The sequence below is a fragment of the Rhinolophus ferrumequinum genome, chromosome 8, assembly GCF_004115265.2.
Source record: "Rhinolophus ferrumequinum isolate MPI-CBG mRhiFer1 chromosome 8, mRhiFer1_v1.p, whole genome shotgun sequence".
NCBI classification, from domain to species: domain Eukaryota; kingdom Metazoa; phylum Chordata; class Mammalia; order Chiroptera; family Rhinolophidae; genus Rhinolophus; species Rhinolophus ferrumequinum.
In genome coordinates, this window is record NC_046291.1 from 75,831,625 (window position 1) to 75,859,435 (window position 27,811).

Here is a 27,811-nt window from a genome sequence, read left to right on the forward strand (position 1 = left end):
CAGTTGGCTTATTTATCTTATTATTTTCATGCATTGGCAAGCTTAGTGTGTTTTATGCAAAATACTTAATAAGAAGAAACTCTAAAAATAAGTATTTATATAAGCCTCCAGACAGGCTACACAATATGTGTTTAAAACAATTGCTAATTACATATTTACCCAAGAAACTAGTAGGCTTTTCCATTTTGAATAATAGCAAACACCTTACAAATTTTCTTAATTATATAGTTATAAGCATGGTCACACACACACAAAAAAAATATTGCCTTTGGGGGAAAAAACAGGAAAACAATGAGTTATCAATGGTTGATACTGAAAGAGGTCAACGTAACTCATATTCAGAAAATTTGATCCTTCTTAAATAGTTTTCAAGTCACAATTACTATATATATGTATCCTTTTATTGAATTATGAGTGTAATGCCTAATTGTGGTGTGTGTGTATGTGTGTGTGTGTGTGCACTCTAGTTTTTAATTTGTGAAACTTTCCAAACATACATAAAACAATAGCATCACGACCATTCATATAGACACCATCTAGATTCATCAAATGTTAACATTTGGGACAATACCAGACTTAGTCTGTCATTACACATATTTCTTACAAAAAAACATCTGCCCTTGCTGAGAATTTACTTCCCCACTCATGCTGCAAAAATGTATTCCCCTTTCCTCCATTCTCTCTTTTGCCCACTATTTCCTCTGGCCTGGAGGCTCTGCAATCCCTGATTGCCACCATGAGGGTTTTCAGGGTTCAGGATCCTCTTAGCCAAAGCCATTCTGAGAATCCTAATTGCTTTGGTGGAGTTAGTGCAGCAGTAGGGAAGGAGGGAAAGGGAAACCAGTGAGAAGCAACGCTACTGGGAAGTCTTAGCTTCTAGGGTCAGAGGTGCAGCAAACTCAGAATGAGCTGTTCCTTAGAAACAGCATTCTAAACGATTGCATCAAGTTCAAGTGTGCTTTTGTGGCTTGTACATGGTTTCCTTATGAAAATATGTTGAGGTCTGAGCAATCAGTTTCCAACTGGATTTTGAGCACATAGTCCACTTACAGTTATAGATGGCTAGTATTATCATTATTTAGATTAGCACAAAAATTAGCTGCCCTCTCTAGCACACTTCTTTTTTTCTTTTTTCCACTTGGCATGCCATGATTTCTTTATAGGCAAATTTTTAAACAAGGATATCATTAAAGATTCACAAACATTTTCATTGTCTACATTGTATACCTATCTCAATCCAGTTTTCCCGTTTCTAACGTTATCCCTATAACCTTGTTCATATAACCTTATTACACACTACTAAGCGGCTATGGAATTAGAAAATCCATCTCTAAATACTTTTAGGATTTTACCCAGAACACATTTGTTTTTTATAATAATTGAATCAAAAGGCAGATAAAAGGAAACTCATTTCCTTTTAGTTCTCTTGACTTTTGATTTCATTTTTCTTACTCATGTTCATTTTTGGGATGCTTATTTATAATGTTAAAAATGTAGATTTTACATAAAAGTAACCTGAGGTCTCCACTCATGGATTTTACAGTTAAGCAATTGATTAACATGAGATCTATTACTCCTAAAGTATACGCTAAATACAAAAATAATTTTAAAAAATTGAAAGCCCTGAGAGGTGGAATCAAGAATTTTTGTTGTGCAAGTTCAGATATATTTGTTTATTGAATGAACTAGAGCTAAAGGAACAATGAAATGGGTAGATGTTGAATCCATTCCATCAAGTGGAACTTCTTCATGACATGCTCTTCTGGGTATGAAATAATCAAGAATGTTATTGGCTCCCTGCACGACATTTTGTGCGCTGCTCCCAAGAAAGTTGTTGCTGCCATTTTCACCTGGGGAGCCGCCAGGGGAAAGACCAGCTGTACATATTTAGATATTTACAGCTATGGCTCCCTTATTCAATCTTGGCTCCTTTCCCCTATTTTCTGTACACTCAGGGAAAGGATGTCAAGTATATATGCCCTGCTCCAGTCTTCCACCAGACACCACCTTTGGCTCATGCCCTATTTTGTTGCCATCTGGTTGGGGACAGAGAGAGTAGTAAGAGCTTTTACTTATTGAGTGCCTGCTGTGAGCTAAGTATTTACATATCTAATTTCAAATTCTCATATGATCCTGCATTAAACCCATTTTTATAGATCTAGAAAGTGAAGCTGAGAAAAGTTATGAAATCTCTCCAAGGTTATCTGATGCAGGTTTATATTTGAGATTTCCCCTTTGCCATCAGTGGAAGACACTTCTCTTTTCTTGGAAAAATATGTTAGTGTTTTCTTTGATTGACTCTCCATTTTTCATAATGGCCATCCCTAGAGAGCTGCTCTCCCACTCTCATCCAATGCTGGTGTCCTGAATTTCCCACAGTGATTTGGCCCTTACATTGAATTTTCTGGCATTTTGTCTGATAGACTCAACTGATATCTTAAGATATCTGATTAGTACTTAATTGTGTTGGCAGGTTAGAATCATATTTTAAAAAGGAAAGTATATTTAGCACTTAACTTTCTGAATTCACTCATTGAGAGTGCATGTTCCCCCCACCCCCATGTTATACAGAGAAACTGGACAATGGAATGACCACCTGTTAGCTGCTAATGATGTTCACATGCCTTTAAAAAAGTAATTCTGGCTTTATCTGTCTACAATCTTGGCGACAAAACTCGTGGGAACATCAAGGGCACAGGAAGCCAAAGGCAGCAAACTGACAATAAAGTTTGTGCTTAGACTACTAATAAGGAAGGAGATATTGTGAATCTGTAATTCTACACAATTATTTAATCTCAAGAGGGTGACATAAAACTGAATGCATGTTTTAAAAACTAAAGTTTGGGTGTTCAAATTTAGGACTGAGATCAGAGGAGATTCACACAGCATATTTCCTACTTGAAAAAATATTTAAAAAAACATCAATATAAAATATGCCAATCACTATTTCAAATGCATAGTCTAATTTGATACTGTGTGGGTGGTTCAATCATTATACCTTTCGAAAGAGAATGAATACACAAATACTGAATAAACTTAATTCAAAGTAATAGATGGATATTAACTGTATCCTACGTTGCAAAAATATATACTAGCCCTAACAAAGGCTTACAACTATAAATATCCACTAAAATACATAAAAGAAGCATTTTCTAAAATTAGGGCTAAAGATTAAATGACCTTTTTGTTTTAATAGTGAAATCAAAGTCCAAAGAAAACATCTGGTTTTAATTCCTTTGCTAATATGTTTTTGGTCCCTATTTAAGTTTACTGATTTCTGTGGATCCCATTTTAATATAGTATTTCCTTCCAAGTCTAAGGTTGATAAACTAAGTTTACCTTTTATTTGTTCTCTTCACTATAGTGTAATGGTTAAAAGCACAGGCTGTAATATCAGATTGCTTGACTTTGAAACTTCTCTCCATAACTTGTTTTTATACAAGTTGCTTTAATTCTCTGTGCCTTCATTTCTTCATCTATAAAATAGGGTTAACAATAGTACCTAAATGATTGTATTAGTCGGATAATTAAGTAAGTCAATATAAGACAAGCACTTAGAACAACGCCTGGTAAGCCCTAAGTTCTCAATATTTACCAGCTATTATTATTTTTCAACTGTGAAGGAAATGGTGAATATAAGGTCATTATACAGGTCGGTACATTTTGAAATGAATAGAGTAAATCGGATATGTATGTTCCCTTGTCTTTAGGTAGGATTGAATTTAAGCCCCAAATAAACAAATAAGTGCCTTTCTCAATTAAAAATAAATTCTAAAGAGTAGTAATTGGTATTCAATCAGTAGGAATTTCCCCCCTCACTAGTATCATCTTAAAACATTTCACGTGCCTATTGCTGAACAAAGAATCCATTTGCCTCAATGTTTCTCAAACACACTTTTACAAACCTTTACTTTTTTCCAGAGCTCCAGGCTTTAGAAGTGTGCCACAGTCTTCTCCAAAGCAACGATTATATCTGAGATACCAGATCTACTAATCATTGCTTATACATCCTTTAGATCTACTACAAAATGGCTATTATAATTAACATTAATTATATCCTCACAATTGAATTCTCATTCTAAAATCTTACCGTATATCTGATCCCTTATGAAGTACAAGGAGACAATGACCAGGAGTTAAAGGGAAATGTTCAAATGAGACAACTCCAAACTATATCATCATGTGGAAAAATCTTTTTAAATGGCATTGCTAACTCTCCACAACGTATTTGCAAAGCACCATGCAGTTCAAGATATTAACCTTGATCATTTTAAACTTCAACTTAACACAACTAGCTAACTAAATATGTATCTAGCAGTTGTTGAAATTATGGTACGCTTCGTTAAATAACGACTTAATTTTGAAAGGATGCTTCTACTTGAAATTTTTACGCTCTTTCTAGATTTTGAGGCTCCCAATAATTTAGCTTTGGAGGATATGATATCACATTTAAATAGCTTCCCTCTTCCTTGTGTACGTGTGTGAGTGTGCCTGTATGTTTCATATATATGTATATAGATGTGCATAGTCTTTCCTAATGCACACAAGTAGCAGGACTATATACACATATAGTCATCTAGCATATGTACCCAGGTATATATGTAGAAATTATGTTAGCAGTCCTTCTCTACTTACTGAGGTCTCCCTAAATTCAGAAAACTAACATGTAACTACACTGAACTCTGGTCAGAGGAAAACGGCAGAAAGATGGTGATTCTGAGATTGGGTAGGTAGGAAGATGATCCAGGAAAAGCGGTATAATTTTTGAGACTTTGGGAAACTGGTTTTTCTGCTTCCAGAGATATCTACTTCTTCTTTTAGAAAGTTGGGACTCAAACCAAGTCTATGAGATAAATGTGACACCTTTTAATAACACGCTTTCGTTGAGGAACAAGCAGGTTGGGAAAGATTAAGAGATATACTCAAGGTCATGATATAAATGGAGAGATTGGTCCTTTTTCTTCCAGATTCATTTCTTCTAGAACACTAGAACTAGATGTGACCTTATAGAACATTTAATGCATATCCCTTATTTCTAAATCTTTCTGGTGATCTGAAAGTGCAGAAAGTTGCATAGCCTTTTGGTTTATGTTGGGCCAACTGTGGTGGTCATGCTTATATCTTTTAATGTATGGAGATCAAACAGTATACCAAGGTTTGGAGATGCTTGACATTTCCCACTCTCAAAATCAATCACCAATCTGAATGCCATAGCTATTGGTGTAAGCAGAGACCATGACCCTGGAACAATTATTTTTTCAAAAGGTGTTACCAACAATGATGCAAGCAAAGCACCCAGCCTGCCCTCCAGGAATTCCTGGCCAGGAAATGGCTACGAATCTTCCATGAGTAGTATGAGTTTGGCTCAAATCTCATTTCAATGCATTTATATTTCATCAGCACCGCATTTGGGCGAAGTTAAAATGAGCAAGTCAAAAAAATACTTACTTAAAGATTTTCTGTGCTCTGGTTTCTGTTCTTTTATATCACTATCATAGTGACTTAGTAATTCAGTGCTGGAGGATCTCTGGATTTTGAACAATTCCATCTTTCTGGGTGAACTGCTCGGATCCTTTGGCTGAAAATAACAAACAATTAGCCTCAACAATTTTACAAGAAAGAAAACATACATTTAAGAAATAGTGTGGGGATCTGTAAGATTATTTGGGGGATGGGAGCTCTATGTTACGCTTAATATACAAATTTAATTATAGTTATACCTATGGTGCTTACTAAATGTTGTATATTTCCCCAAGCACGCCCCATGCATTAATTCAATCATCAGAGTGATCCTGTGAGGTAGGTATTATTACTATTATCATCCTTACTTTCCATGTAAGAAAATTGAAGCCAAAAGAGATAAGCCATTTGCCTAAGGCCACACAGCTAGTAAATCATAGAACCAGAATTCAAACTCAGGCAGTTTGACTGCAGAGTCCACTCTTAACGACAACAAACTCAGTATGCGTGCACGCATGGGGGGCGGCGCAAGCACTTACCCATGCTTATTTTTTAAGTTTTAGTGCCCACATGGTATAATGGAAGACTGCGATAGCAATAAAATCACACAGAAAATGTATTTTCCTACTGTATACCTTATTAAAAGCTCTCAAAATTTTTTTTTTTTTCCTCAAGAGTTTGCAAATATTTAGTGTCCTAAAATTAGATGTTTGGTCTAGAATCAGTATAAAATGAGTGGTTTTAAATAGTTTGACTCTTTTAAAAACATACTCTGAATGTGTGATTTAGGATAATTTCATAAAGTTCTAGATATGTAATTTTCACGAGAACATTCTAGCTTAGCTGGAAGAACAATGAAAATCAGTACCAAGGATTATTATTTAGTGGTATTATAACAGTGAGTATGGGCTTTAAATATATTGATATTTATTCTCCAGAACATGTATTATAGACGGCATAAACTGAAAATGTGAAAATTTGATAGTTATTAAGCGTTTGTGTGCTTTTTGCAGCCTTCAGTAAATGAATGTCCGTGTTATTTCATTAAAAAAATATGAATACACTGTGTTTTTGAAAGAGAGAAATCAAATGACATTTAGTTCCACAAATCCTGAAATGTTTTTAGTGGACTCTATCTAAACTTAAAATAACTTAATATTTCTCAATCCATAGGATATATTTAAATGCGTGTGTGTTATATGGCTAAGCAATGAGATTTAAATGACTACATTTTAATTAATAAAGGTAACAGCCAAAACAAATACATACCAATCTGTCAATTGCATTTTTGATAGCGTGGAACCAATCCAATATGATGAAGTCAATATCTGACTGTAGAAGAAACTCATTTCCTGATACTGTTGTGATCTGAAAAAAAAAAAAAAAAAAAAAAAAAAATTTAAATGTAAGCAAACCATAAAATAAAACTCTTGCATTAAAAAAAAAAGTGTATATATATATATATATATATATATATATATATATATATATATCCTTTTTAAAAAACACATTTTAATACACTGAAATATTTTCTTGTATTCCAGTAATTGTCTTTCTGGGAACTGGGAGACTAGGATCATTTTGAACTGCTCAGTATAAACTGTTTTTTCATGTCATAACAAATACATTATTGTTTTAATAATAGAACGATTAACTCAGAGTAGTACTAAAGCTGAGTTACTCCAACTCAAGGAGAAGCAAGCCAGGAAGTTCAAAATAATGCAGACAGTATCCACTTACTTAAGAAAAATGCACCCGGGTGTGTCAGAAATCATTCTGCACTTTTGGCTCTTTCCTGTTTGTCTTTTTCAAATCTAATAGTATCTCTATATTTGATTTCCTTTTATGGAGGGCTCTAAAACAGATTATTTACCAAAGAGACTAATGCAGACTTTTCTAAAAGGTCATTCAAATGAATAACATTTGGCTAGATCTACTTTTCTATCATAAAGATCTATAGGAAAGTAATAAAGGACCAATTTCCCCGTAAAGGGAGTATATTAGAATAGAAGTTTATTTACATATTTGAACCTCGCATAGAGAGTATTTATCAAGTGAACATCCCCATTCCAGACTCTCAGGGCTGTTAAGTAGTTGGCAATATTTAGCATGTAACTATATGCATTTTCATTACAGTGAATCTTTTTCTCCCAAGAATTGTGACAGAGGATGTGACCCTATAGAAACAGACCAATGCTCTTGATTTCACACATAAAGGGCTACTTAGAGAAGAATTTGATTAGAGTGGGTGTGCACACGCTTTTCATATTAGGCCATCAGTCTGAACTGTGATTTTTCCTTTTGTATTATTGACTTTTTCTTTTAACGGGAAGATGAACATTTCCCAACTGCTGTCACACATCAACCAAGGCTGCAGAGGTTTAGAGGACTGACATTTCAACGTACTCAGTTGGGAGCTAGTCACCTCTTCTCAGCCTTACTTGCTCTAAATAGGAGGTGAACACTGAAATGTGGCACAGGTTCAGGAAATCACAAACCATGCTTCAGATGTCTCCATAATTCTATCATTAAAGTGACAATTATTACCCAGAATAGCTCACTCTGAAGGCTTAAATGATTCTTATGGCAACATTTAATAACAATGATCCTGAAGGTTTAAAGAAATCTTTGATTACACACATACATAAATATTCATTTGTCATTTATTTTTAAAAAACTATATAGAGACGCAACAGCTCTCAGTGCAACAATGTAACCATTCTTGAGTGAGATAGATTCCAACATTTTACCACTGTAAGGAGAGGAACTATCCAAAGTATATGCAATTGTGAGACGTGAAAGATTAGAAAATAAGAGGAAGTTAATTACCCGCACTAGAATCTGACAAATTACCGGACCAATCACTCTTTTCTTAAGTCAAAATGTGCGAAAGATTTGGGGTGGCCTGAAATAGCCTCCAAATAGTCTTCTGTTTTATGTATCTAGTAAAAGACAGTTAAGCTGATGTTTGCCTAATTATCTGAACACCCTTGCAATGTTCTTTACTTACATAAAGTTCCAAATATTTACTTTATAAAGTGTTGCCACAGAAATAATAATCTAAAAATATAAGGTCACTTTTAACTAACCCAAAAATACTAGTAACGTCCTGACCCTACCTTCATCCTAATCTAAACGTAAATATTTTGATTATAAATGTGCTATGTAACATCACAATTTGTTAACATATACAACGAAAAATGAATTAGCCCAAATACAACCTACAGTCTATTTCCCTGCCATTATAAATAAACCATTACTAAAATTATAAAAATGAAACTTTTCAAAGTACAAGAAACAAACTTAATTACATTTACTGTATTCTGAGGGTTTACGAAAGAGCCAACATAGTTCAGTTTTCAGCCTAGTAAGTTCAAACCGTGATAAAATATAAGTACTTCAGCAGTGCATTTGCATTTTTGGTGCATGCTATGCAACGCAAAGATCTTTTACTACTCACACAACCAAACGCCAAACGTATGTTAAAAGTTTCTTTGTCCAAATATTTCACTGCATTAATCGTACATAATCAGTGGTTTATAAATTCATTTTGGGAAGCTGGACCAGAGCACTATATGAATGCAATTCATTCAGAACATCCTATCAGAGATACAGTTCACATCCTTCTCTCTGTCTTCCCACTCTTCTTTCGAGTTACTAGGCAGTCTGGAGAAGTCTGCTACTGCTCTCTACAGTTTAAATGCATCCACTTCTTAATTACAGTCAGTAATTGACTTTGTTCTGCTCCATTCCAGTCACTCAGAGGAAAGCAGTTTCAAAGTCTTTAACTGATAAAGCCATTTAATTCAGGTTCTCAGTCTACTTTTTTTTACATTACCTCTTTAGGTTTTCTGATAAATGGTTTTCTGAATCATATTTGCACTTTGAACAACTGAATTTTCAACACTCTTGGGGGAAAGAAAGACATCAGTAAAGAACGTTTACTTTGACTAAATCTTTTGATTGAAAAACTCCTGATGACAATCTAAAGTGATGTAGAACTAATAATAGACATAAAAGATTTGATATTAAGCCATACTTAAGCCATACTAATGTATTCTTTCTATATTATGGTGTGCTTAGGTGACAGATGCTGGAGTGAAATGGATTAAAAAAAAATCTTATAGGAAATACAAGTTTAAGCAAGAGCTGCTGGTCTCCATTTTGCTTTGAAGCCTCCTTTAGACAAATGTCTCTTGAAATCCTTTTTCTCCAAGTCCTGTTTGGAAGGGATATATTCTGGCACCAAAGCAGTCTTAATGAAATGTGCTAGTATTGTCAATAATAGATATCTTTAATTACCTGTCTGGGGAAATTTGTCCCAAACATTTTCACTCTAAAATAAGGATCTATCTGAATACTTGCTGGTAGCAAATGTATTCCTCGGAAATTACGTAAGCATATCCACTGGGAAAATGTAGAACAGACACATTCCTTAAGTCTCTTTGCTATTAATTCAACAATATTTTTTCCTTGGGCTAAGAACCGTGGTATGTGTTCTTGTTATGGTTCCTCTAAAGATGAAGGCAGGTATATTGAGCACAAACTCAACTGGTAAGACATGAGAAGAAATTTGCTTGTTCGGTGTTAATTAACAAATGTAGCATTATTATACTAATTTGAAACATCTTAAAGGAGTTTTAACAAGTAGTGTTTATGTTTATTTAAGTATTGCCCTTTTCAATATTGTCAACTACGTGTCACCCTTATCAATATGGATTCTGACAGCTAGTCCTTCCCATGTTAGATTTTAAATTAGCTGAGAAATTAATATGTAGAATGGCATTTATACAATTAAAATTTTTCATACTTTGGTTTACCGGACTAGAAAAAAAAAATGTTTAGAACTTCACCTTTTTTTTCTGATTATAAGAATAATTGAATTTATTGTGGAGAATTTGGAAAAAATAATGAAAAAGCAAAGTAAGCCTATTCACAGCTTCACAGAGTAAACATTGTATATACTTTAATTTAATTATTGCCAATCGTTTATAAATGATAGTTAATTGATTTTGATAATGATCAATGGACAACTTTATGCTACAGATAGACACCTCATCAGCAAAACATGTTTGGTGGTTAAATACATTGGCTATTTCTGTTCCAGTTGACCTCACATGCACATTGGGAGATTATCAAGGGTGCAAGAGATAATGAGTGACGTGTGTTCCTCTCCTTTATAGTAGCACTCTTCCTATTATAGAGTCAACCCCACGAATAATTCTTTCAGGAGACTGAGAGGATGTGTTTCTGACTAAACATCACCCGGATCATCAACAAGAACTAATTAAGCTCCACTAAGTGCAAGGCACATTGCTAGAAGCTGGGGATCTGCAACCCCCACTCTCAAGAGTTCATAATCTGTTTGGAAACATAGCACATATGCATAAAAAGATAAATAACAATAGAAACTGGCTTATACTAGGTCCCAGTGTGAGTGGCACGGACAACACTCATGTCAAGATTTCAGAGGAGGGAGTAGTTACTGCACACACATTCACATCATGGAATTATGTATAAACTGTTGGTCATGATGCGTTATTTGTTAAAGGTTTATTGTATCAGAACTGTAGTATATTAAAGATATGAATACTACCACTTGGTATGCAAAGTGACATCAGCTTTAATGATCTCAAAGCACATAATAAACATTCTGCAAATGCCACTTCCCTCTACTGTCATAAAGCAAATGAAGAAAATGAAGCAAATGAGAAAAATGAGAATGCCATTCTATCAAATTGGCATCATTTTAAATGACAGAATTAAGAGATTACAAAGATCTTGATTTCTTGTTCACTAGTCCTCAGCCAACAGTTGTATACTCTCTGTATATGGTGAAAGAACCATGATGATTTTGGCTTTAGTTGTGAAATTTAGAATATATGCATAGACCTCAGACAAAAATAGCTTGCTTCTTTACTGTTATGCTAAAAATAGCACATTTTAAAAAAGATCACCCAACATTCTTACTCAGAGTTTTTTTTCTTTCTTTTTTTTTTTCCCTTAAAAACTATCACTATTCTGCTATGAAAAAATATATCTAAACCAGAACTGGAGCATCCAAAAAATTCCTTCAGATATTAGAATGGACTAAAACAATCCAACGTTTGAACTAAATATCTTTCATATTTTGCTTACGATCAATCTTCGTGAACCTAAGGAGGGTTTGCTCCACCTTAAGGAAGCTGAAACTATATGTAGCAAATGTGTAATAAAATATGCCAGATATCCAAAGAGCCCTAAAAAATGTTAAGTGATGGTTCTACAGTGATTCTACAAATAAGTGGATTACCCATTTAAGAGGAGTGGAATTTAATTTCTATTATTTTTGGAGATACTTTGAACTTTATAATGAAATCATTACATGCTAATTAAGCAAATAAACTTATATCAAAATATACTAAATTCATTTAAAGTGGATATAAATTATATTTCATATTAATTATGGCCGTATCTTTAATGAAGCGTAACAGTATAAAAATAGAGATATACATTAATATTTTGGCTGCATCGTAGTGTGACATAAAGACCTAACATTGAAGCGATAATGATTTTCTTAAAACCCTGCAGATTCACAATTTTTTCATCTCACATCACACTCTACATTTGATATAGCTGATTAAATGAGGGTTGTCATGGTTATACTAATAGTTAAATTACTTGGTCTCAAAGGTGTTTATGACCACCAAAGAAATTACATTATCAAGCTGCATGTCTGTCTCAAATTACAGTCAGGCCTGAGGAACTCCTAACATTGTTCTTAACATGTCGAGCAAAGTTAACATAAAACTAAGGGTAAAATATCAGAAGTAAAAGGTCTTCAATTTGTCTTTCCAAAAATGTTACTTGTTAAAGCATTTTGTGAGAAAATATCTGTTTTGTGTTCCCAATGTTGCTAGATGTTAAGTAAATATATACTGATTATAAAAAAAAAAAAAAAAAGAGTTGCTTTGGCAACTCTCTTATTAAAATGCATTTGTAACCCCCATCTGTCATGAAAGTTTTGAAAAGTTTGTTTACTTTGGCTAGCAGCCTTATCCAGGGTTACCCTAGCAAACAATGATAGCAGTCTTCAGAAGTTGTGTGAGGAACAAGCCACTAGGGATCCATTTTTGTTTTAATTGGCACACACAAACACTTTTCTGGTCTGTCAAGAAGATCAAGCTAATATGCATGGAGGGTGTTATATTCTCAGCTTTGGGGAGCAGTAAAGCTCCCTTTATTTAAGTAATTTAAATGATAGACTGCAAAAAACTTTGCAAGTCAGAAAAATGTTTTATACTTTCTTAGGGAATATTTGTTTTAAGCAATGGAAAATGTTCTACATATCTAAAGATGTTGAACCTTATGTTATAATTACCCTGTTTCTTCTAACTCTGTGAAATGTTCTTAAATCCACATGCTACTAAATAAGCCTGAGCAAAGATGGATCCTGCATTTCCACAACTCCCCCTGTGTTAACAAATGTGTGTTCATTAGTTTCCAGATGTTTATTGGATATGTTTTCAATGTGTTTGGGGTTGATTGATCTGCATGTACATTTATTGAAACCCTCAGTGGTGTCATCATATCAAAATAACCTGCCCATGTAAGCAATTTCTTATTTAATGGAAAGTAAACAAATGTTGGACTACATATACGACAGATCTCAAGTGCATTCTGAAATCTAAGGTTTAAGGCCAACCCTTTAAGAAACGGTGTTTTTTAATTGAAATTGAGCTGTACCTTTGACACCCAAATAATTTGGTCCGTGCATTCTTACAACACAGATTTGTTTCTGCATAATAAAATCAGTCCTTAGCGAACATCCATACCCCATATCACTTGCCCACTCTACCTTTCTGTTTATTAACAAAATACCCAACTCCAAATGCATTTCAAATAAACAAACAAACAAGCAAAGAAACAAACATTTGTGTTCATTCTTTTATCTGTGGTAAAATCTTAAGCACTGAGAAACTGTCTTCTCAATATTCATGAAAGAATACCATCCAAGTAATTAGTAGATAGTTTAGCAGTTTCCACAGTTTTGCAGTCAGCTACACTAAAACTTTTGCCTGTGGTGCTCATATGAAAAACGATTGAAAAAGTGATTAATCGAAGCAGTTGGTGTATAAAGATATAAGCTTAGAGTTTTATTGCTGTTAACGTTAATTTTTAAATTTGGGGAGAGTAATTGCACCTAGATAAACTAATCATACTAAGACTTGTGTTCACTGGTAAGCACTACTCAGTCACTGCCAAACACAGATCAGCTTCTAGCCTGAGCTGTGTTCACTGTGCAGTATTACTCATTTAGTCAGATGTCATTTGGGAATGTGCTGCCCTTGCTATTTTCAAAGTAGAACAACTTTTATTATTTCTATCATTAAGTAATATCCAATTAAAAAAATTTAACAAACACAAAAGTAAACATAAACACAAAATTTCCCGTTCCCCTAGGGTACTGAATTGTTCTCTATAAAATATCCTTCTATATTTTTTCACCAATGTATAAACATTATATATGTGTTTATAGTTTAATGATAATATCATGTGTACTGTTACGATTTTTTAAATGTATTTAACTACTTGTACTACTGTCATCTCACACATGAATTTAATAACAATAGCTTTTAGTCTCTTCACTATCTTATCTATGTTTTCCCTTCTCTGAAATTTGGATCTGAACATCCCATTCCTCTGCTTTATTATTCTGAAATTCTCTACCGCTGTTACACTGCAATGCAAGCTCTTTAAATTCGGTCTGCCTACCTGTTCTGTAGACCCCTGAGCCAAATTTCCCTCAGCATCTCTATGATCCATCCATCTTGAAATGTTGTTGTCCCACAGCTGTCCCATAATAATTCTTATTTCTTCCCTTAGATCAGATTATTTCCATTGCCCAGAACACTTTGACTTCCTCTATTGTATCATTCACATCAATTTAGATGTCACCTTTACAGAAAAGCGTTCTTTAAAATAGATGTCCTCCTGACTGCTCCCTTGAGATCCTGCTCCTGCTTCATCATAGGACACAGTGGTCTACATGGAAATGCCCTGTCGATTTCTCTGTTTCCCCCACTAAACTATAATCACTCTGCAGCCAAGGGTAATTGTCTACCCACTGAGTGGCTGCCAATCCACACCTAAGGGGCACTAATAAATAATAAATAAACCCTATCTACTTTATATATTTTAGTGATTGCATCATATCCTATTGTTTGATATGCCATGGTATATTTAACTCATCCTCCACTGTAATACAATTTTGAAGGTTACAGTACCATTGTGCTCTTTTAGGCACTGTAAATAGATTATTTTGACAACTACTAATAACACTTTTATCAGAGTAAAGTAGGCAATTCACTTTGAAGATTGAGAACAGCAGTCTGAGACTATATTTTCCCATCAGTCAATAAGTCCTAGATTTCAGACAACAGAGTAGGTCTATGTTTCAATGCATCGAGCTAGAATAGAATGTTCTTGATTATATTCCAAAGTCACCCTGTGTTTTGCAGAGATATATCATCCATGAATCTCACCATATGTATGGACCTTCCTAATTGATAATTGGTAATATGGGCGATTGGACACAAGTTTAAGATTGTTAAGAGCTAAATTCTTAGGCTAATGGGTCAAGTCTTTCGAGAACCTCAATAATGCACAGGTGCTCATTGCTGTCCATCAACATTGCAGCCATTAATTTCACTACAGCACTATTAACATTAGTAAATGAGCAATCTGTGGGAGGACAGGTGGCAGTAGTTATGTTACCAAGAATTTTATTTAGAAGTATTAGTTTTTAAGATACAATGACTTAAGTAAAAACAGGTATTTTTGCCACTGGTTTATGACTCACGCATGTCTCCTATTAATAAGTGCTGAGATTGCACAACAAGAATAAAAGATGTTACAGCATGTATCTCTATGCTATTGTAACATATTTGGCCATGATTACGAGTGTTTATAAAACATTCAAGAATTGTTCCATGTCTACTTACATTAATGAGAACACCTGTTAACTTTAGTGCTGTACAGACTTATTTGCATCAGATTCAGGTTTCTGCATACTGTACATCACTTTTTGAAACAATTAGATGCTTATAGAGAAATATAGCTGAGTGAAAAACAGCAGCTTGAATGCCTTCCGGCTGAAGACAATTCAACTCCAGGTTTCAGTGGAAAACAGAAATCTGCTGAATTACAATACTGCCAGTTAGAAGTGAGTGTAGGTGTATTTTATATTTCTTACATTCAGAGAACAGAAGATACATATAAAAATCTGTGCTTTAATCTGTGCTTTAATTTTCAAGTAAAATTACAGCCAACTGAGAATTTCTAGACAAGGATGCCAACTAGTAAGTGATGGTAATGCCACCACAACATAGTTACTCCATAATCTTGGGGACCTCTTATCAAAATATGGTCTCTTTACCAGCCTCAGAAAGCTGGATGATTCCCATGGGTATTTTGACTGAATGAAGAAACCTGCAGACTATTGCTCAACTTGTGTTGTTTACAACCCTTTGCCACAGAGCCTTTTCTATGTGATGACAGAGCTGAAAGAAGTGAAGAAGCGGAGGACTTCCTCTGATCCTTCACTTCTGGGCTGCTGGACACAGCACAACCCAAACCTACCAACTCAGAAAACGTGTCATAGTTCCGTTGCAGAAGCCAGTGAGTCTGCCTTATGCATTACTCAGAGGAAATGTCACAATTTTTGCAGGTCCCACTCTATTGACACGTCTGTCTGCCACTCCCCATAGGATGTTAAAGCTTCTGCGAATTAAATATTTTCAGTTATTGAAAAGGAGCACGTGAGCAAATCTGTGGATTTACATCCTCTATTATCATCATTATATTTAAGAGGTGCAATATTTACATCAAAATGACTCAGTTGGTGATATATTCTAAAGATAAATGTGTATTTATGATCTGAAGAAGAAGTGTGATTTGCAACTACTTTGTCATAAACAGACATAAACAGAGCACCTCGGTGCTGTTCTAGTAAACACAGATTAACCAGGGCACGGACGAACTATTCTCACCGGAATAATGTACCTTTGACCTCGAAAGTGAGGGAGCTGAGAATTGCCCTTAGAGAATGTGTGCATTACAAGAAAGAATGGTATCTATTTCCTACTCTGATGTCTCGCTATACAGTCTGGGCAGAATAACAAATATTAGGTGAGCATTTGGGGATCAACTAGAGAATTTTTCTTTTTTTGTTTGGAACCAAACTTCACAATTCAAGAAGTAAGGTTAATACTACATTAAATCTTATTTTTGGCTCCTGAAAATTTTGAAATTATATTTCACCAATAGCTTGACAATCTAGATGTTGCCCTCTATAAAACTGCATCAGCAGTCATTAAAGATGATAGACTAAGCATATATGTATTTAGGTAGTTCACGAATGAGCAGAAATTTCTCTTTTCCCGTGAATTACAGGCTTAAATAAATTGAAAATGATGAACACAAGTCACGTGTGACTTCTGCAATTATAAGAGGTGCTCAAAGTGGTTTCTATCAGTGTAATTTTAATAGTTTTTTGCTTTCTTAAAATGTTTATACAGTTTGTTGGCATCCTCTGTATATAATACAATGGTATATATATATATAATATTTAATAAAATAATATATGTATATAGCATACATAATACAATTATACATATATATATATAAAGTACCATCAACATATATACATAACATATATATGTATATATGTTAATGGTACTTTAAGAAAATAAACCACTTATGACTATATAACAGACAATGACATCTGTCAATTTAGCAGTAGGCCACTAATAATGGAGACATGTGACATCCGGAATGACACACATATTGCTCCATGTTAAATGTGTGGAAAAACAACTTAATACTCTTTACTCCCCCCGCCCTAATGATATCTGTGTTAGAAATAGTACCTTTTAAAAATGCTAGACTTTAAAAAATATATTGCTTCCATTATCAGTAGGGTGACTGTTTTATTTATTGCTTACAATTTTGAAGGCAAAAGAGGCATTATTAATGATTATACCAGGACAATAGACTTGTTTTGTGTATATTGGGATATATGGGTCCCTATTCAAAACACACAACACTTGTGAGCTGTTCAGCAAGTGCTGATCTTTAGGTGTTAGTGAACATTTCCTAAAGTCCAATTCTAGGAACTGTGATGTATTAAAAAAAAAAAAAAATCTGGCAGTGGCCTTGCTCGTAAGAAGCTTATAATCTAGTGTGATATACGAGACCAACAAGGCAAAACAATAATTAATCATGATTCAAGATGGGACATATGTACTGATTTTTAAGAACAAACCAAAATTTCTCTGAGGGTAAACTGGAATCCTCAAGGAAGAATATTAGAGAAGGTTCTTACAAGGACAGATGGGGTTTAGTGGAAGAAAAGGAGGGGGCAGAGCATAACACAGGCAACAAGAGAAACTTGTACAACGCCTCAGAGACAGGAAAGAATATGACATCTCTAGAGGACAAGAAGAACCTGTCCCTAAGCTCCCTTTGTGGGCTCTTCTCCCTTCACGCATCCTTTAGATGGAGATGTGTGTCAGCAATCTCTCCTAAGTCACAATTCTCACTGAGGAACACACTCCTGAATGACATTACCCAACGGTTGTGGTTTTATTGCTGTATGTTCTTTGTTTTTTTCAGAGTTTAAACTGATATAGCCTTAATTTATTTCTCTAGGTCAGATATCTCTCTTGGTATCTATTCCAATTCAAGACATCGTTATTCCCTGTCAGATCTCTCAACTGCCAGTTTGTGTTGTTACAATCCACTCTCTAAACCAACTTATTAGTGAATTACTAATATAATGGATATCTAAATCATCCTTGGAGTTCATTATAAGTACAGAATCTCATGCTCACAGGAACCTAACAAAGCAGAGCCTTGGGGCAGGGCCAAGGAATGGGTTTGTTTACCAAACTCCACCCGTGATTTGGAAGTTACTGGTGTTGGGGCTGGCCCTCTAAACTATAGACACATGATCTATCCAAACCCATTTCTGTCACCTGTGCTTTGAAAGTCTCTGACTGGATTACTATTTCCCTCAAGATAAAACCTAAATTCTTTAACATAGATTACTAAGCATTTCATGATTTCTCTTTTTGTCTCTAAACTATTCCTTTCAAGTCCTCTACTTATTAGCTGCATAACTTTGAGTAAGTTATTTAGAATCTTTGTATTTCACTATCCTTACATATAATCTGAGGAAAATAGTAATACCTACCTCATAGGACCATTATCCCATGAAATATAATTCAGGGGAAGAATTTAATATAGTACCTGGCACCTATGTAAGTACTTAAAACTATTGTGGTTACTATTATTTGATAGATTGAGTCATTGATTGTGTTCTGGGTTTTTGAAAACTACTCTTCATTCAGGAAACTATTCAGACATCAACTATTTGGGACAGGCTCTTCTAACCTCTGAAGGTCAAAAAGGAAGTGTCCGTCCAGTAGACTGTACTTACTCCATTGTGGTGTTCGTCTCACTATTGTCCTTATTTAACTTCTTTCCAACCCTTGCTACACTTTAAGCTCCCTGATGACAAAAAGTCCATGTGTCCTCAGCACTGAGCTGAGCACCTAAAATACCAGAAGCCCTCAACAAAGGGTTATGAAATGAATGATAGCTTAGTTCACTAAGGTTAGTACTGTAGAGTTGTGGTATTGATAACAAAGGTCTTAAAATTTAGAAGGCATGTTTGAGTTGGTATGTTAGACAAGAGGAAAACAGTGCTAGCTCCTTGAGCAGGTATATTAGTAGAGTCATACTATAGTGTCAGAGGTGTGGAGACGTTTTCTTAAAGCTGGCTCTGTATTGCAACTTCCCTAACTGTCAACATGGTGCTGTCTTCTAAGGCTAGGCCACTGCAAGTCTTCTGAAAGAAGATACATCACTTCTACAGGATGCAGAGTGTCGCTTTCATGATCTCCTGCACTTTCTAAGGCTCTTTCTGCTTTTCAGCCTTTTTGCACTCCTTTCCACATGGCTCAAACAAACTGCTTCTCTGTCTTTGATCTTAGTTGCTCAGTTTTTGAGATGCTAGGCATTTGTATTCAGACCTTTAACTCAGTGCATTAACTTTGGGCAAGTTATTTAGAATCTTTGTGCTTCATTACCATCACCTATAATCTGAGGAAGATTCTCATGCCTACCTCACAGGACCATGGCTCCATGAAACATAATTCCAAGGTGACTTGATGCGATCTCGGGACCTGTTAGTTGAGAATGCAGCCAATTCTCAATATCCTGTCTTCTCTGAAGCTCTGTTCTGCAACTCTACTCTCATCTTGTTTTTTGGCTTCTGAATCCCTATTCTGGTGGCTTACACAGTGCACCTGACCCTCTCAGCTGACAGGAGTCCTTTCTGCCAGTGTCCCCTTCAGGAACTGGGGCTCTGCTGAGCATCTCTCTGATTTTCACTGCCCCCCAACTCCACCTTCCATCTGCCTCATCCACCTAAATTACTAGACGTGTAATCAAACAATAGTCCACCCTTGCATATAAGGCAGATGGACATACGAGTATCCGAAAATGAGTCATTTCCATGTACTCATTGATTATCCAACTGGCCTGTTAAATACCCTTGTTATTTCAGGTTGCAACTCACACTCTAATTCTAAAAGCTTGGACTATTTTCTGTCACCTTAGTTTTTTGTTCTATATTTTGTCCAGCAGACACACTTCTTCCAATATTATCAGTTTAAACTTTTCCCTAGCAACTTACCCAACTATAGATTTTTTTGTCTCTTCATCAAGATGGTTCGATTGCCATTAACTATATTATTCCTGATCCTGAGAAATAATCCAAATCCCTGGGTAAATGATATCTAAGATCTTCAGTAAAGTGAGTTGCTCCCCCAGTTTTTGAGGCTTACTATGAACTACTATGCGATTTATCATTCTCTAGGTTCCTGGGGAGCAACAATTAAGGAGGACAATGTCCCACCATTAGAACCAGTGTCTGGTTTATAATTAGCTACTCTTGATGAATGGCTCATGGCATTGGATCCCCATCTTACTGAGCTTTATGCATAAAGTTTTTTTAAAAATGTTTGAGATTTAATTAGATTACATTTATATGCAGCTTGTGAATTTACTTGACAGCAGATGAGGAAGGTATTAAGGGAAGAATTTATTCAAAAGTTAAAGAAGACACTGCCCAGGAAGTCTAGTCTGGGGATGGCTTTCAAAGGTTTTGGTCATAATCCACGATAAGAACTATACTTTACATTGCTAACTAGTACCTCTCCCCTCTGCCCACTCTCTCTTTCTTCTTTGTTTATCAGAAGCACACACAAAATTCTATCTATCTATCCATTATTCTATATATATAATACTCAGTATACATACTGTGCGTGTATATTTCTATGTGTACATGTTGTGTATATGTACATATCATTGAACATACATATAATTGAGGTATATACATACATATAATTGAAACAAAAGTTTCATGAAATAAAACTTCTCCTCACTATATGTAATGTAGTCTGATATTTTTATTCTAGTCTATTTTTTCTTTAATTCATTTCACTAAAAAATACTGGTCCCAACTCACTAAGTTGATTTTGCGACCCACTAAAGGGTCTTGAAAATAATTTGAAACTACACTGGCCAAGGAGTAATGAAAGATGCAATCTTGAAACCCTGCTCTTTGGCTTTCTCTGTCTCTCTTCAGGTTTATAAGATACTTCAAAATGTCACCATATATAATTTAATAGTTGGATATTTAACCCTACAGAAAGACTCCAGAACATGTGTCACGTTTTTGACAATTAGACCTGGGTGATCAATAACCTTGTGTGGGGGATTCTGCTCTGATAAGTAATTTCCTGCTGTTTGAAAGCAGAATTAGGATGTGGTTCTTTGGAATTTGGCTTAGACCCTAGGATTTCTAAATATACCTTAAAGCAAGAGTTTCTTTATTAAAGAAGAAAGAAAGACTTGGAGGTAATGTGTTATTTGGAATACAGCTGAGATACCTCACCATGATCTAAAGAGGGAAAAACCAAAGAAGTTAAAAGCCTGGCAAACTATCAGAGGCAGAGATGGCAACTATTTGTTTTTAAGTCCTTGTATCGAAACAATGAGTGCACTCCACGTTGCATCCTGCAGCACCATGATACAAGGTCTGGGAGTAGTTATTAGCATGTGTCTGTGTGATGAGAGAGCGAAAGCTAAACATTTTAATAGTGTTATGGCCTCTCCTTCTCAAGTTCCCATTAATGCAAATACAGCACATGTGGTTTAAGTCCCAAGAGCCTTGTAGGACACAAATCACAGATGTGGAATAAACATTATCAGAGAATACGACTCCATGGTCTTCTCCTTGCCATCAACAGATGCCCTTATGCTCCCATGATGTCAGTCAGATACCTGATATGCTATCTTGAGGAAATCACAGAGAGTCAGGGATCCCAAAGGGCCCAGGATGGCATTATTTGAAAGCAGACTCCAAAGACTTCTTGGTAAATTATAGCAGAGGCTCGTACTACACACGTCAAGGCTTTCAGAGAACACTCACCACTATGATAACTAAATATAGTAAAACTTACTCATCCTTTATACACCCAAGTTACCAGAGATGTATTGTCCTCATGGAGTAGTGTTCTTGGAATGTAACCCAGAGAATATGATGGCAGAAAGCCGAGAAAATGGACCTGATATATTTCAGATATCCAATAAATTTAACCCCGATTATATTGATTTTTCTATGCCATCTTTGACAAGACTACAATTCGGGGTGATTGCTGCTCTGAGATCAAACTCGTTTCCTTTTCTGTCTTCCATTCTGCCCCTATGACATTCTTTTCCAAAATTCTCAGGCTCAAAAAATGAGTAAATTTAGTATCTTCTACAGAACTTATTACCATGACTATATTCTAAAACTGCCATTACATTTGGGAAACTTAGATAGTCTCCTCATATACGAATGAACTACATTTCCCATAAGTGAGACTTCCATATCCGTATGCTGATCGGACCTTAAAACTCTTGGTAGTATTGTCAATTGCCATGTAGTGTTTTTCTAGGAGCATTAAGAAGCCTCTTTGATGACAAACTAATTCCTTAAACCTGCTGTTTTAGGACTAGAATTTTAATGATCAGTTTATTCCTTTACATGAAGCCTTTTTTTTTAAAAAAAAAAGTTTATCAGGGTGACAATTATTAGTAAAGTTACATAGATTTCAGGTGTACAATTCTGTAATACATCATCTATATTTCACACTGTGTGTTCACCACCCAGAGTCAGTTCTCCTTCCATCACCATATATTTGATCCCCTTTACTCTCATCTACCACCCCTCTCCATCCTTACCCTTTGGTATGTGGATTACATGAAGCCTTTTAAACATTTAAATGCAGTGGTAATATTTTTGTATTATTATTTGTTCAGATATTGGTATATTATTTTTCCTGAGACAATGTATTAAAACAAATAATTTCTCATTATAAATATATGAATACTTTAAAATTAAATAAAATCAGAAATATATAAAATGAAAATCAAACCCCAAATGTATCACACTTCTCAAAGACAGTCGTTGTAATATTTAATGTACTTCCTTCCAGATTTTTTAATGCATATAACATATGCATTACATATATTATACATATAGGCCTTATATAGGCCCAATTAAATATAGAATACTGCATTTTGTTTTTACTTTTTAACATTATACATATTATGAGGGCTTGTCCATTACATTTTTTGAGGTTATTAATTTGATGGTTTCACAGTATTCTGTCATAGAGAATTGTCATAACACATTTAAGTTTTTTATTTTTTCATAACTTAGTTCTTTCCATTTTTTTTGTCATGACAAACAAGACCACATTGCACAAACATAATTTTTTTGTTAAAATTTCTGATTTGCTTTTCTTAGAAGAGATTATTAGAGAATTACTATGTTAAATACTACAGTTTTGGAAGATTGCTGTAATCCATTTCTAATTGCTTTCTAGAAAGATAAACTAAGTTGCATTATCTCACTAAAATTTAGGTGTAGGACCCATTCAACTCACATTTTCTCCTAAGTAATGTAACATTGTATGCTTAGAAAATTTTGCAGAAAATAATTTTTGTTAAGTTTGCATTTCTTTTATAATTAGTCATTTAGTTTCTTAGAATTTCTTGCTATTGTTGTTTTACATTTTTTACTTATAGGATTTTTAAGATTTATTCAAAAGAGGACTTAAGTAATAAATTTATTAATCCTTGGTCATAATTGCTATAAATATCCTCCCCAATGTATTTTGAATGGAACTTCTAATGAAATTATTTATGTACAAAAATACTATTTTTAATTTTTACATTGTAAAATCTAGGTATACTATTTTTAATTTTTACATTGTAAAACCGAGGTATTGTTTCTTTGTGATTTTTCCAATTTATATTTAATGCATAGAAATTCTTTACCCATGAAGATGTCAGATTTTGACTCATATTTTTTCACTATTTGTTATGATTTTCAAAAACATTTGTATACTTAATTCTTCTTAGATTTATTTTGTTTATGGGTTATATCACGATCTATTTTTTTAAACTTTTTTCCAAATAATGTGTTATCTGGCACCATTAGATTAATCTTACCTCTCCCTACTGGTTTGTGATGCTTCTGTTATAATATAGAGACTATGGTCTTTTTGTTGGTTTTCTATGCAGTTATGTGATTTCTTTCTTGATTTATGCTACTTCAAACCTTTAATAATTCTTATTTTATACTTTTCCCTGTATATCATAGGGCATGTTTCCCTTTTCTTATTTCATTTATGACTTTTTGGGGGAATTATTCTTGACTCTAAACTTTTCAAACAAAATTTTAAGTATTTTTTCCCTTTCCTCAGAATATCCCACTGGGAATTTAGTAGGATTGTCTATTCCTTTGGGAAAAATGAAAAATTTGCAAATAGCAATAATTCTTCAGAAACAAAGTTTTGTTTACATCTCTTAGCAGAATTTTACCATTTTACTCATATCGATATTCTTAGTCCTAGGTACTTGAACAACATTTTGATAGAGGAATGGAGAGAAACTTTAGAGTAATAAGTATTTGAGGGAAAAAGAGAAACTGTGATTCCAAAGAAAGAAAAGGATCAGAAGGAGAAGATGAGGAGTACTTTTTCTGCGGCAATTACCACCAGATCAGCCGTCTCTGTGTGGATGGTCCCAATAAGCCCACTACCACTACTTCCCCTGTTCTTATCATCTGGCCATGGCAAGCATTTCCCACAGCACTCAGGCCCCAGAAATGATGCTAAATTACTAACAGGTGCTACTAAAATAATCTAATCCAAAGCTATGCTCAGTTTCTGATAATAAAAAATAGAACTATTCATACCACAAATGTACTCTTTCCATTGGTCTGAGTTTCTTGTTCTTAAGATCATGGTAGGGATGCCCTCTATTCACCAGCAGCTGCATAAATGTTCAACTGATTTTGGATCCAGGCCTTTACTTTTCTCCCAAACTCTATTTCCCAAGTTACTGTAAACTCTCTACACAAAACCTTTTTTGGTAGTTATGCAATATTTTATCATTTGGGATATATCACAACCCATTTTCAAATTTTTGGAGTATGGGTTTAATTTCTTTTGTAGCCTGATAATGTCTAACAAAATGAGAGTCTGTAACTTCGAATACAAATGCAGAACATAAAAGAGACAGCACAACTTGATACAGTATGACTCAAGTTTTAGTATGTGGGCTCCACAGACAACAGTTTATGGTTAGGTACAAGTCTGCCTTTCAGAAGGTCAAGTTCAGCCCAAGTCACTTCACCACACGGTACTTCAATTGGAATAAAAAGAGTAGGTATCTCATAGGATTGTGGTGATAACTAAATGTAATCCATGAAAGTATTGTGACACAGTGCCTTACAAAAAGTATTAACTATTATTTTAATTCCCTATGTTAAGTATAAACAAGTAAAGAACAAGGTATCTCTGAAACCACCACCACCCATCCTACCTCCTCTTTCCTAAATGATCCTAGCTTATTTTGTGAAAGAAGGTAAATGGGGAATAAAAAGGGAAAAGTGTGTGTACCCACTTACATATAAGCACAAACCTGTGCAGAGTACTTCTGCAATCCACATGTATGATCATTAAGGACTGATAAATTATAAAATAGGATTAAAAAATATGACAGAATTAATGATCATAACCCTCTTGACTGCAGGAATTAATTCCTGTGTAAACAAGTATAGAAAGACCTGACTAAAGACTGGGGGGGTCTCAGGCTCTATTCCTTCTGCTTACTCAAACACGATACTCTTATGCTACCACTTTCCCTAAATTTTCCAGGAAAGATATCCTCTCAACAGCAACTTCAAACAAGCATACAACAATGGAAGAAAAACCTCAGCCATAGAGATGTTTCAGAATCACAATTAGAGTGAAGATGCCTTTGGGGGTTCCTGAGATGGGAATGAGTGGTTTGGATCCTTGTCCAAAGAGGGATTAGCGATGAGAATATACGCGGAGGGAAACCCTTTGCCAGGTGCTGGGTTTCCAGTGTGTGGCAGTTGCGGGTAGGAGAAGTGGTAAGCAGGGAAGCAAGGATGGGGGCAGTGTTTATGAGTAAACCCGAGAGCATCTCCTCATCCCCACACCCTATGCATTGGCAGCAATGCCTGACATGCTGAAAGCTCCAACCTGAGGACAGGACAAGGGGGCTGAAGAAAGAAGGGACCTCAGAATTCAAGCAAACGGCAGGAATTGCAAACTTTGACAGTGGGGGTGGCTTGATGCCCGTCAGAAAACAAAACAAAGCAAACAAACAAACATCAAAGACAAAACCCAGGCAGGTTTAACGGAATAACAGAGGACAGAGAACAGCAGGGCACAGGCGTGACCAACCACGATAGAGGGGAGAGCAGCAGTAACTCTCCCTAGAATGTAAACTCCATGAGGACAGGGATATTTGCCTCTTTATTCACTGCGGTGTCCCCAGGACCTTGAATGAAGTTTGGCACGTAGTAAATACTCAATAACTATTTATTGAATAAACATATGAACGAGAAGGAAACTAGAGACCATTCTCTTATTTGTCATGAGGCTAAGTAAGCTCTTCATTTCACTTAGATACTATCTTTGGAGAAAACCCCAGGAGGGCAGATTCATAAAGAGGTAACATCGAAGAAAACTGAGTTAACTGAAATTGGAAAGTGTAAGTATTTTTGTTTTTGTTGTTTTCTTTCAATCCCCACCCCCCAAAAAATGGAGATTCAAAGCAAAGTGAATTAATTTATTGATTGTAATGATATTCTTTTTAGAAATATTTGCTCTTTACTAGGTGATATTTGACCCTCATTACAATTGTCTACCTCATATCTGATTATATCAGTAGCTGTAGGCAAGTTAACCCTCTATTACAAATAATCTCTCTTCCTGGCTTTCTCCTAATTCCTTCACACCTTCTCAGTTGGCTTTGCTTATTTAGAGGAATACCCTAAATACTGAAAAGCTTCCTCTTAGGTCAAATTCTCCTCTCACTGTAGCTACTTCGTAGGTGCCCTCAAGCACTGACATTTCTCCTTGTGGTACCAACAGATATATACTAATTCCCACATTAGCACACTATTCTTTCTAACCACTGCTTAATTTTCCCAATATACCTTTCCCGATGTGCCTTATTGTATTTACTACTTTCATATAAATAGATATTTAATAAAATAACTCTTTATTATCATAAGCCAATGTTACAACCATTGGCTTATTGTGTATGTGTGTGTGTGTGTGTGTGTGTACATATATATATATATATATGTGTGTATATATATATATATATACAGTGTATATATAATATATCACATATAAAATATAATAGATATTATATAATATATAATATAATTATATAATACATAATGCAAGGTTTATATAAATGCAAGTCTATTATAGATTCTTAAAAGTGGAAGAGCAGGATCAAAGGTAATAGACATTTAATTTTAACAAATTCTGTTAGATTCTATTAAAAACTGTAATTACACTAACAGTGAATGAGAATGCATTTTCCAACATTCTTTCAAAACTGGACATTATTGATTTTTAAATATCTATAAATCTGATGAGTGATAATAATGTCCTATTTAAGGCTGCAATTATCTGACATTTAGTGAAATTAAACTTTTTTCTTAAATTTATTAAAATGTTTTAATTAATTGCTTTTTTATAATTTTTTTTTCCTCAGCTATCTAGTGGCATGCTTCTTTTTTTCTTAATTGTTTGGAGGTACTCTGTCTATATCTGTCCTTACAAATCTATACTTTCTCATGTGTCATTTTTCTTTTACATTATCCGTAATGTCTTTAGTCACATAGAGTTTTTTAAATTTA

At 34.7% G+C, this 27,811-nt stretch overlaps 1 protein-coding gene across 1 annotated transcript in view; it reads right to left on the bottom strand.

The window, feature by feature from the left end:
* The window catches only part of ARHGAP15 (Rho GTPase activating protein 15), a 620,743-nt gene that overhangs the window by 302,584 nt on the left and 290,348 nt on the right, over positions 1 to 27,811 (bottom strand). Inside the window, 2 exon segments of the mRNA XM_033112294.1 lie at positions 5,449 to 5,578; positions 6,730 to 6,828. Of these exon segments, the coding sequence (XP_032968185.1) occupies positions 5,449 to 5,578; positions 6,730 to 6,828 (229 nt within the window).